The following is a 12,793-nucleotide window of genomic DNA, read 5'->3' as shown; positions in this document are numbered from 1 at the left end:
TCCTAATACTTCTGGCATTAGTATACATGAATTGCAGAAGCCCATTTGTCCCATCCCTATTTTGATGCCTTATACTAACTATCCCATTCTGATTCGTAGTCTTTCATACTCGCTTGAGCATATTACACACATTCATACACTCAACTGTCTCCCTAAAGTCTGCATATCTACTCCCCCCCCTTAATAACTCTAGCTTCCCTGATTCTGCACATCCACTTCCACTACATTCGACAACACTTTTCAAGTCTCTGTACACCAAATCCATTCAAATGTAAACTATCTATCTTATATAAATCCTTTCTCCCATCGAACTCACTCCACAGTTCCACAAATTCCACACCACTTGTCCTGCATAATTCACGCATAAAGCCATTTGCAATTATGGCCCTCCTTCTATACTCTTCACTGTCATACCGCAGCAACGGACTCATCATCCTAACTCTCTCACTCTTCTCTTTTGCTACCTCAAGCAATTCCTTCACATCCTCACTCATAGCCATTTTGTCTCCTTTCAAATCATTTGTATCTGCTACCACTATCAATTTTTTTCACCCACTGCTTTTGCATTCTAATTAACTCGCTTACATATGGCATGGAAAGAACAGAAAATGCCAGAGGAGTGGGTGAAATCAATATTAGTGACATTATACAAGAAGGGAAGTAAGCTAGAATATAAAAATTATAGAACAATTGCCTTGACAATTCACGTTGGTAAAAATGATGATGATGATATTGACAGAAAGATTGAGAACACAACTGGAAGCATACCTTGCAGACGAGCAAGCAGGATTTAGGAAAGATAGAACTATAATTCAACAGATTTTGACAATGCAGTTAATAGTAGAGAAAGCTAGAAGAAAAAACAAAAACATATACATTTGCTTTGTTGATTTTCAGAAGGCATTTGACAGAATCGATTAGAAAGTGACATTAGCAGGGCTAGAATCATATGGAATGGATAGAAAACTAATAGCAATATTAGAAGCTGTTTATCAGAATGCAGTTGAAGCAGTTAGAATAGGTGATGATTTGGGGAAATGGTTTAGAACAAGCAGAGGTACTACCCAATATCATCAAGCATTTTCATCGCACATTTAGAAAGAGCAATGGATAAAATGAAGGAAGATGCAAAAGGAATATCAGTGCATTGGATGAGAATTAACAATCTGAGATTTGCAGGTGACATTGTTATTATTGAAGAAGACGAAAGAGAACTACAAAAACACTGAAACTGTTAAATGAGGAAGGGAAGAGATTTGGACTTGTTATGAACTTGGAAAAAATGAAGGTAATGGTATTTGGTGAGAAGAACATGAAACAAAAGATACAAGTGGATGGAATTGATATAGAAAATGTAGAACAATTCACATATTTGGGAAGTAAAATGATGTATGATTTGGACTATAAAAAAGAAATAAAGATCAGGATTGCAAATGGGAAGAGCAAATCTGAAGGCCATGTATAACATCCGGAAAAGTAATGTGATAAGCCTGCAAACAAAACTAAGAGTACTTGAAACATGCATCTTTAGTGGTGTACTGTATGGATCTGAAATGTGGATAATAAATAAGGAGTCAAGAAAAAGAATTTTGGTATTTGAAAGAACTTGTTACAGGAAGATTCTAAGAATAGGATGGGTACAGAAAATCCCAAATGAAGAGCTCTATCAGAAGATACAACCAAAATAGAATTTAATGCAGAAGATTATAAAATGGAAGCTGCAATTATTTGGACAAATCTGTAGAATGAGTGAGGACTGGAAGATAAAGACATTTATGCATGGTATAAACAGAAGAGGCAGACCATGCAGAGAATGGATAGACGACATAAAGGACTGGTGTGGAATGGGTGTACAGAAACTGTGACAGTGCATTGGACAAAGAAAGGTGGAAGAAGATAGTGAAGGAGGCATCAGTTCATGATGATGATGAAAGCAAAAAAACGTGGAATTTTTTACTATATGTAGCCTGAATAACTGATAATATATATATATTTGGGCCGCATTTAAAAGTACCGTCGCATGCCAAATCCTTATTATTTTCAAAGTCATCTAATTCAGCTTGTGTACCAAACACTAAAATTCTCACTTCATCATCTTCATGACTATCATAAAATAAAAACTGCTCACCATTTCCTAGAAATTTATAATCATCTGGAATTATATATCCACTTCTTTCAGTTGGGATGGGGGGGGGGGGTGTGCTTGGCCTTTCTTTTGCCTCCATCTAATATTATGACACAAATTTGCTAAAGACGACATCAGAGATGAAGTGTTGTTATCTCAATTTGATGAAATATCAGCAATTAAAGACCAAGCAGAGATTTGTGAACTAGTAGCTGATGAATTTAAGTTTATCATTGCTTGATAAACTTTAGATTTCCAGGGTTGAGAGGAGTGACAATGCTCACCGAATGCTTTACATAACGGAGTTACTGCATAGAAATATTTATCAAAGGAAGAACACAAGCAGACTGTCATTTAGAAAGCTTAGTTTTTAAAGAAATTATCTTCCTCTAACTAGTTGGTTGATAAGATCACCAGATTATTAGTTTAAATTTTTACAGTGAAAATGTCTTGCACTGAATTTTCCTATGCCGAAAATGTTTACGGCGAATTTTCCAGCCATGATGCAAGAGTGCTATGAAAAATGCTTTATTGGATGATATCACACATTAAAATTCACACACACACACACACACACACACACACACACACACACACACACACACACACACACACACACACACACACACACACAAAATTCACAGTCTAAAATAAGTAAAATATTACAAAAAATAAATACTAAAATCACTAATATTTACTAAAATAAAGACTCATCTGTAAGCTATGCGCAGCACTGTTACTACTATGCATTACACTAGTACCCTCTGCAACATCAACATTATAGAGGGTGCTAGACACCGTAATTTATTTCTTTCAAAATTTTCTGTCTAGTATCAAGATCATCATTAGTGCAATGATAACTTAAATACACTAAAAAAAAATAAAAAAAATAAAATAGCGGAACAGAATAATTCAATTTTATAATAATAAAGCATACAGTGATTCATACAATTAGGTCTGATATGCATTCAACTCTCACTATAATAAACCCAATAATAACAAATTAACTACCACAATAAATTACTGTAAAGTCCCAAGCAAATTCAATAGGCACAATAATATTCTAAAGAAAACTATTCCTGTTTCCTTTATTGTAGTGAGAGCAGGCTGAATGTAAATTAACAGCGATGTTGGATGTTTATGGGAATTATCTCTCAGAAATTTGGAAAACCTGATGCAAAAATTCCAGTTTCAATGAGTTTGTGGAGAAGGGCCTCAGAAATATCTTTGCATAGTCTGGTTTCTAATCTTTGTGTTCTTTTAAGCAAACAAGTTCAGGTGTGATCAAATAAAAGCAATCACATGAGCAAATATTTGATGAACTTCTGCATAGTTGGATCTGTTGTTACATTACCAGCGCACTTTGCAAATAATGCGACATCATTTTCATTATCATTATCATGATATAATTTTTTATCATCACATATATCTATCCAAGTAAAGTTTTCATTTGAATATATGACGGTCCCATTTCTGTGATTTCCATTTTCATGTTTATTGCGCGACTGACTATTAATGGCATGCAATTTGAATAATAAAGAATAAAATAAATTAAATCTAAATAAATTATTTTTTTATTAGTTCAAACTTTTTTTGGATACCCTATATAACATTACTGATATTATATTCTTATACTTACACTGGTGGGCCATCACGAGATTTTTGCTTCTCCTTCTCTTCTGCTGGAGAAAACATATCAAATTGAATAGGAGTATCAGGCAATAAACTTTCCATTGAAGAAGCAGGTGTGGATGATACTGATTTGACCACCTGATCACTAAAAAAAATAAAATAAAATTTTTTGGAATAATGAATTACTGATTAGCAGTTCTAATCGAACTTGCATAATTTTTTGTATACTTGAAATGGCAACAAAATCAAAAACTGAAGACAATCTTTTACTAATTAAGTTAATATTAATTATTATTGCATGGACACCTCCATGGAGTCCTAAAACTTATCATGGGAGACCCAAGATATAGAGACAGCATCATCGTATCTCTCCTTGAACTCATCAACAGACAAAGTACTCACAACTGGCTCTGGCAACCCATTCCATTTATTCACCACTCTAATAAAAAAACCAGTCCTTGTACCTTTGCTAACCACATTCATATCCAACTTCCAGGGATGACCCCTTGCCCTATCCCCTTTAGCCAAGTGCTAAAATATTTCCTTTCTATTAAATCCTATAAAATACTTCAAGAAATTTCATGTTTCTATCATATCACCTCCCTTTTTTTTCACTTATCAACTAACTTTTGCATTCCACAAAACTTCAATCTATCCTCATATGGAATATTCCACAGGCTACACACCATCTTGGTCACTTGCATCTGAATTCTCCACAACTTCTTCATCTCCAAGAAACCCAGGTGAACAGACCTGAGCACAGTAATCCAGATGCAGTCATATCAAGGCTTTATAAACAGGAATGATATCTCCTTTATCAATTTCCTGGAGTTCCCTCAATGTGGTATACAGATCGTAATCTTTTTTATTCCAAAATCCATACTTTTACACTTTTCCACATTAAATTGACATCATTATGTTTTGCCGATACCATCAGCTTATTTAAATCATCCTGCAAGCTCTCTACAATCACCTTGAGTAAATATCATCCTACCCAACTTTACATCATTAGCGAACAATTGAATATCTCACTTCAGATTACTTCCTATATCATTTGTGCACAAAATAAACAGCAGTGAAGTTTTTAATTAGGGAACATTTCTCCATACAGGACTCACATAAATGGGATATCCTTTATATACAGTCAATTCTCGTAGAATGGCTTATACATTGTAATAGATTTAGTTTAATCCTTTATCCCAGTGAGAGCAAACAAAGTTTGCGCCTGAAAATATCTTCAGGACTAAATATAGTGTTGTACTATCTTATCCAGTAAGTAGTGCAACACCAAGGCAACTCGTGGCAAAGGTGGAACAAGCTACCAGGCACTTCTAACCCAGTATCTCCCATAATGCAAAACACATTTCCTATGTGGATATGTATACTGTTATGCATTAAAGGGATTGGCCATCTACCCAGACTAGTTTCGACCTTTATTTTGAGGTCTCTTCAGTGGGAGCCAGGCCCAGAGCTGGAGATACCAGGCAGAAGCAGTAGCAAGTCATCTGTGCCTATGGGAGTTGCCAAAAGGTTTATCACCTTTTTAAAAATTACTCTGGATTTAGAGAAAGATGTTGAAAATTTATTTATCACTAGGTTAGACTATAATAGATTTAGTTTAATCCATAGTCTAACCTAGTGATAAATAAATTTTCAACATCTTTCTCTAAATCCAGAGTAATTTTTAAAAAAGGTGATAAACCTTTTGGCAACTCCCATAGGCACAGATGACTTGCTACTGCTTCTGCCTGGTATCTCCAGCTCTGGGCCTGGCTCCCACTGAAGAGACCTCAAAATAAAGGTCGAAACTAGTCTGGGTAGATGGCCAATCCCTTTAATGCATAACAGTATACATATCCACATAGGAAATGTGTTTTGCATTATGGGAGATACTGGGTTAGAAGTGCCTGGTAGCTTGTTCCACCTTTGCCACGAGTTGCCTTGGTGTTGCACTACTTACTGGATAAGATAGTACAACACTATATTTAGTCCTGAAGATATTTTCAGGCGCAAACTTTGTTTGCTCTCACTGGGATAAAGGATTAAACTAAATCTATTATAGTCTAACCTAGTGATAAATAAATTTTCAACATCTTTCTCTAAATCCAGAGTAATTTTTAAAAAAGGTGATAAACCTTTTGGCAACTCCCATAGGCACAGATGACTTGCTACTGCTTCTGCCTGGTATCTCCAGCTCTGGGCCTGGCTCCCACTGAAGAGACCTCAAAATAAAGGTCGAAACTAGTCTGGGTATATGGCCAATCCCTTTAATGCATAACAGTATACATATCCACATAGGAAATGTGTTTTGCATTATGGGAGATACTGGGTTAGAAGTGCCTGGTAGCTTGCTCCACCTTTGCCACGAGTTGCCTTGGTGTTGCACTACTGGTGGGGGGGGGGGGGGGTGGGGGGGGGGGGGGGTGGGGGGGGGGGGGGGTGGGGGGGGGGGGGGGTGGGGGGGGGGGGGGGTGGGGGGGGGGGGGGGTGGGGGGGGGGGGGGGTGGGGGGGGGGGGGGGTGGGGGGGGGGGGGGGTGGGGGGGGGGGGGGGTGGGGGGGGGGGGGGGTGGGGGGGGGGGGGGGTGGGGGGGGGGGGGGGTGGGGGGGGGGGGGGGTGGGGGGGGGGGGGGGTGGGGGGGGGGGGGGGTGGGGGGGGGGGGGGGTGGGGGGGGGGGGGGGTGGGGGGGGGGGGGGGTGGGGGGGGGGGGGGGTGGGGGGGGGGGGGGGTGGGGGGGGGGGGGGGTGGGGGGGGGGGGGGGTGGGGGGGGGGGGGGGTGGGGGGGGGGGGGGGTGGGGGGGGGGGGGGGTGGGGGGGGGGGGGGGTGGGGGGGGGGGGGGGTGGGGGGGGGGGGGGGTGGGGGGGGGGGGGGGTGGGGGGGGGGGGGGGTATCAGAAAAGATTACCAAAATCTTAAAATAACATGATCTGACCTCCTGTTACAGACCTTACAGAAAATTGGCATCCCTTATCTGCTCCACTAAAGACCAACCACTTCCCCTAGACCTACCTACTGTATACCAGGTCCTTTGCGGTTGTAAACTGTCTTACTTTTGGCCAAACAGGCAGGACAGCGAATATCAGAATTTCTGAACACAAGGACTACATCCGTTTTCACAAGTACAGCCATTCTGGTTTTGCAGACCATGCTCTGGATACATGCCACAGAATACGGTGGAAGAAAGCTACAGTAATACACCGTAGCAAATACAAATTTGAAAGACTATTTATGGAATCAGCCTCAGCCCTAAGAAATTCTCCAAACCTCAACAAATTTGGTTGTATGCGACTGCCCCAAATGTGGGAGGCTTACATCAGCAGACCTTCAGCCCAACGGCCAAGAACACCTACTTAGCCTGCTAGAGGGCACCATCAGGACTTTTAGGAGAACAATAGCTTCATCACTTCATTCCCAGTTACTGTGTTGTAGTGCCTACGTGCACGTTCATTTTTTATAAGTTCCTTTAGAAGATGGCAACGTGACGTTGCTGAAATATCGGAAATATTTATTAAAGTTTAATTTAATTTATATTATTAACTACGTTGTTCAATTCCTTAAGTGTTTTAATAAACAGTCAATTCTCACTATACCAAATGCCATATAGTGAATTTACTCACTATAACTACCAAAATAGTCTTCAGTAACATTAATTAAAGCTTAGTAGTATCAATACTATGTTAAAGGGACATCACTATAGCAAAGTATTCCTTTAGTCTCCTTTTAATTAATATAGCCAAAAGTCTACTATAATGAGAGCTGAATGTAAACAGACTGGAATGATGAAATTAATGATTTATGGATAGTGAAGTCATCTTCCTAGGTGATCTTAATGTCCATAACTCCAACTGACTCCTCTTTTCCTGATACCACTGATCAAGCCAGAAGTGATGTGGAAGCTATACATCTACTTACCCGAATTACTGATAACCCTCTCCACTTTCCCAATACCCTTAATCTTTTTTAAACCAGCTCTTCGTCCACATACCATAGAGGTCACATCTCCTCTTGGCAAAAGGTTGGTCGATTGGTAGAGCCTCTGCTACTAATGGCTCATGCAAAAAGTTAATTTGCATGAGCAAATTAACTTTTTTTTTTAAAAAAGGGGATCAATCGTTCGATGCTGTTGGCACACTCTCCCTCCATGAGTCTTTCGACTCCCTGGAGGTGTCACATAATAGTAATAATAATAATATTATTATTATTCTTTATGGATATTGTTCAATGAGAAACTGATGGCTCTCATTCTATGGTGGTTTACAGCAAACGTTTTCTCCATGGATTACCTTAGCATAATTTTAAATAATAGTTAGGATTATGCTAAGGTAGTTAAGTTCATAAGCAGACTACGTATGTATGTAAGCTGCACATTTTCTGGACAATTTGTTTTGCAAAGGAAGGGATGTGGCCAAGATGGATCCGGAGTTTTCACTAAAAAAAAACCAACTAAGTTTAATTAGAGGTCATTCTTTCAAAAATAAAAGTGCGCATTCTTCCAGCTACAATATGGAACTATTACTGATTTAAGAATAAAAAAAGCACATATATACATGAGTTTAGCTTGTGTACATAATAATATAATAATCTAATAACTCCATGATAGCTATTATGTTCACTGAAAACTTCAATTTTGATGATGTTGTATGTAAAGAATTATTTTAATAACAGTACTAAATTCATAGCAGTATCAATTTGACAACTGATACTGTTGTGATAAACTGAAGCTGATTATGCATTATTTTTTTCCACGGATTGCTGAAACATATATATTTTACTATATAGTCCTAATTCATAAAGATCCTAGCAACATATTCAACTTACCCATTGATACTGCTCCTGTGATAAACTGGAGCTGATGGTGTATTAATTTTTTCCACAGGTTGCTGAAACATATATACATTTACTATATATGTCCTAATTCATAAAGATCTAGTCAATAAATTAAATTAAAATAAGTTTAGTTATAAATGTTAACATTACAGGAGAGGATTAACTAGAATTATGCAAAGTTTTCAATAATAATGTTCATAATATGCTTTAATCATAATTAATGAAATTATTTCAAAATTAAAACCACTGAGAGAAATCACTCAAAAACTATAAGCAGGAAAAGTTTAATATTCATAATGGCCTAGTAATAAGAATATTTTCTTTAAAATAGCAAGAGTCATGTTTATGTTCTGATATGCTTCAATAGTGCAATTTTTCACCATTTCACCCTGTTTAGTTTTTTGCTTATTAAACTGGTGATAAGGTTCTGAAATTACTCCTGTTTGTGCTTTTATCAAAAACAAAAAACATCTACTTGAATAGACTGGTGAAATGCAAGATACATCCTGACTTGGTTGGCCAAATGGATAGCACTCAACTCCTCAATTAATAGGTATGGTTTCCAATTCCATTCTGACATGAATATTTGCAGATGTCTTTAGATGTCTTGAGACTACTATCTTGCTTACTGAGGGAATGAAATTATCTGAAAGTGTTTTTGGTAAGAGTTCTTAGATTATTTGACCCTCGGCCTTTCCATGGTAATTTTCTATTACAGGTTTACAACCTTTCAAAAGCAGAATGAACATAAAAAAATATATACATATAACCTCTCCTTATCAATTGTCTACTCTATCTTCTTATTAGTATGATCTGCTTAAACTGAAGGGAGAGAGGGTCTGGCAAAACTAGAGGGTGTCGTTGATGTGAAAGTATACCTTCTTAGATAAAAGAAATAGCAAATTTGAACTATAGCTGGTGGATCATTTTCATCATCTGGCACAACATTACAGCCCTGCTTATAGAGATCTGAAATTAATATAGCCATGTTTAGTCTCAAGAAGTTTCCCAAATATTCATTCACTTCTTTCACTCTCCATCCCCACCTCATATCTATTGAGTGTGAGTGATGATGTGAATGGTACTATGGAAGAGCCAGTATACTTAATCCATTCAAAATGCTTCTGCAGGCAAACTGACAGATAATACACCAGAATAAACATAACGGTAGCACATTAGGAGGATGAGTCAGCTATGAATAAAAACAGTTCCCAAAAAGCTCCAACATTTGTGTTCTTATCAAATAAAATAAAAAATAACAAGTAAATATAGAAAATCTTAAAAAAATTTTAAAAAATCACTTATTCCACTATTGAAATATAAAATTCTCCTCCAAAAATGTAAATTCATTTCACTAATATACATGCCCTTGAATAAGTTATCCTAAATCTGTGCTCCCATCTTTTACTGTTATTACAAGTGTTTTCTCTCCAAAATATGCAATAAATGGAAATCACAGTAGCAGGTACTAAGGAGCTGAATACTTCTGCATAACCCATAAGTAAGAAAGAAAAGGAAGACCCTGCTACTCAAACTACTAACTGAGAAAATAAGAGAATGCAACTTAAAAACACATATAGCATTCATAGATTATCTTGTCAAAAGCTGTTTTTTTATAGACATATATAAACTTTTTGATACTTAAAGACTACTTGTCTATAAATTTATCACAATCACTGTACAGCCTATTTAGAAAACAGTAATAAGTAAAAAACAGATGAGAAACAGAACCAAAACATTTGGAATATATATATATATATATATATATATATATATATATACACACATATGAATGAAATAATCAATGAATGGAAGTCAACCAACAAAGAAGGAATTCATATAGAAAATATTTTATCTTAGATACTTTACTCTTTGCAGACAACCAAGTAGTATTTGGAATAAGTGATATATAAACTAAATTTAATAATAAAATATAATGTCAATCTTTCAAGAAAAAGCTAAAACTATGGCACTCGAAAGAAAAATGCCCATCTGAAGTAAAATAGTAATAGGCAATAAAATAATCGACCAAGTCAACAATTTTAATTATTTGGACTATGGAGATTAACAAATTCTCCAAAGTAAATGGAAAAATAAACAAAGCATTAAAGTCAGCAATAGTTACTAAAAAAGTGGACTAAGAATGTATAATTTTTCATCATCATCACGCTTTTCAAGGATTTAGGCCTGGAATGGCCTATTCTGGCCTTAGAAGTCATTGTTGAATCTCTTTAGAGAACATCCTGGTTTTCTTTTTCCTGATGATTTATAATTTAAAACTTGTTTTGGTCATCTTTCTGTTCTCATTCTTTTAATGTATTCCATCCATTTATGTTTATATTTTTTTATTTTTCTATTACTGAATCCTGGTTTGATTCATTCATAATTTCTTCATTTCTTTTGTAAACGAATACATGCAGTTTTTCATCAAAACCAACATTATCATATAGCAGTGAAGCATGGACAATAAGAGAAAGAGATAATAAAAGAATCATTGCATCAGAAATGAAATATATGAGAAGAATAGCAGGTTATACAAGACTAGATAAAAAAGAGAAATGAAGATATACTGAAAGAACTAAACCAAACACTAATAATGGAAACCATAGAAAAATGTAGAACCAAATGGAAAGAGCATTTAGAATGAATGGCATATGATAGAGTATCCAGGAAGATGGTTAATTACAATCCAAGAAGTCAAAGAAACAGAGGCAGAGTGATGAAAAGCTGGGCTGATACCAAAGCCACCTGCCACCTAGCCTAGATTTGTGATAGGAGGAAGAAGTAGAATTATAACATGCTTGGCATTCAAAAATCATATTTTCTTTCATTCAATTGATTATTTTTTTTTTTTTAAACTATTACTAAATCTGTACATATCTCAACTCAGTTCACCATAGAAAACTGTTCTCATATCTATTATATCTACCCTATATATATAAAATGATGTCTTTTGGTATAATGTTTTTTTCAAGTTATTTGAAACGTTTTGAAACTCAGGGGAGAACCGGCCTACCAGTCCAGAACTCGGGGGTTGGGCACCGTAATAAATTTAGTTTAATCCTTTATCCAAGTGTAAGCAAACAAAGTTTGCGCTTGAAGTATCTTCAGGACTGAGGCAACTCGTAGTAAAGGTGGACCAAGCTCTCATCACTCCTTGTCTCAGTATCTTCCATAATTCAAAGGACATCTCCTTGCAGACATGTATAATGCTATGCATTAAGGGAAGGGCCACTACCTAGACCGATTTCGACCTTTTTTGAGATCGCGTCAGCGGGAGCCAGACCCAGAAGTGGTGATACTGAGGCAGAAGCAATGGAGAAGTCATATTTACCTATACGAGTTGCCAAAAGGTGTATCACCTTATTATTAAATTACTCTGGATTTAGAGAAAGATGTTGGAAGTTTTTTTCCACTTGAAAAAGTGGAAAAATGTGCTTTGCATTATGGGAGATACTGAGACAAGGAGTGATGAGAGCTTGGTCCACCTTTACTATGAGTTGCCTCAGTCCTAAAGATACTTCAGGTGCAAACTTTGTTTGCTTACACTTGAATAAAGGATTCAACTAAATTTATAATAGTCTAACCAAGTGGGAAAAAACTTCCAAAAAAATAAAAAATAAAGTGAGTCATTGTAGTGGTGTAGTGGATAATCAGTGATACATAATGAGTGCACTAAACTATAGGCTATTCTTTATTTCACCTTAGACAAACATGGACTCAGTCCTACACACAAAACTGAAATATAAAAAAAATTAGTGCATTATCAGAGTTCTCTAAAACTTATTTTGGGTATATTAAGGGTATAATAAAAAAGTTTATGGAGGAACCAAGCAATGTGAAGGTGTTGACTATTGCCTATAATACAAAGATAGTCTTTCCCAGTTTCTGAAGAAATGAACACAATACTATTGCTTATTTCTTGGGTACACTGGCCACTGAACTGTATGAAGATATGTTGTGAAACCTGTCATGAATTTCAAGCATATTATAGCAATAGAACAGCTGCTTTATTCATCTAGATGAGGACTATCATTCCAATCTCTTTGTGGAAATGAACATTCCAGGTAAATAAAAATTTGACACTATCAGTACAAAGAACACCTTAATCGTGGATGCAAAAAATCTCTGTTCCAGATATGCAGAAAGAATGGTAGGACTTTCCCAATTACAATGCAAAGGCTTTGTTGTCCACTTTTTTTTCTCAATC

The 12,793-nt window shown here is 36.6% G+C and overlaps 1 protein-coding gene across 5 annotated transcripts in view; it reads right to left on the bottom strand.

Annotated features, from left to right (window-relative positions):
- LOC150100640 (DCC-interacting protein 13-alpha-like) overlaps positions 1 to 12,793 on the bottom strand; it is a 408,578-nt gene that overhangs the window by 144,240 nt on the left and 251,545 nt on the right. For all 5 annotated transcript variants that reach the window (XR_016549161.1, XM_090401384.1, XM_090401387.1 and 2 more), the window contains 2 exons: positions 8,575 to 8,636; positions 3,765 to 3,902 (listed from right to left, as the gene is read on the bottom strand). Coding sequence is in view for 4 of the 5 variants with exons in the window: in XM_090401384.1 (XP_090257510.1) it covers positions 3,765 to 3,902; positions 8,575 to 8,636 (200 nt within the window). In the remaining variant the exon portion in view is untranslated. The remainder of the gene's footprint in view (positions 1 to 3,764; positions 3,903 to 8,574; positions 8,637 to 12,793) is intronic.

This window comes from Typopeltis vanoorti, chromosome 12 (genome assembly GCF_054136105.1).
Source record: "Typopeltis vanoorti isolate ZY-2024b chromosome 12, IOZ_Tvanoo_1.0, whole genome shotgun sequence".
Taxonomy (NCBI): domain Eukaryota; kingdom Metazoa; phylum Arthropoda; class Arachnida; order Uropygi; family Thelyphonidae; genus Typopeltis; species Typopeltis vanoorti.
This window is presented reverse-complemented; position numbering and strand designations above follow the sequence as displayed.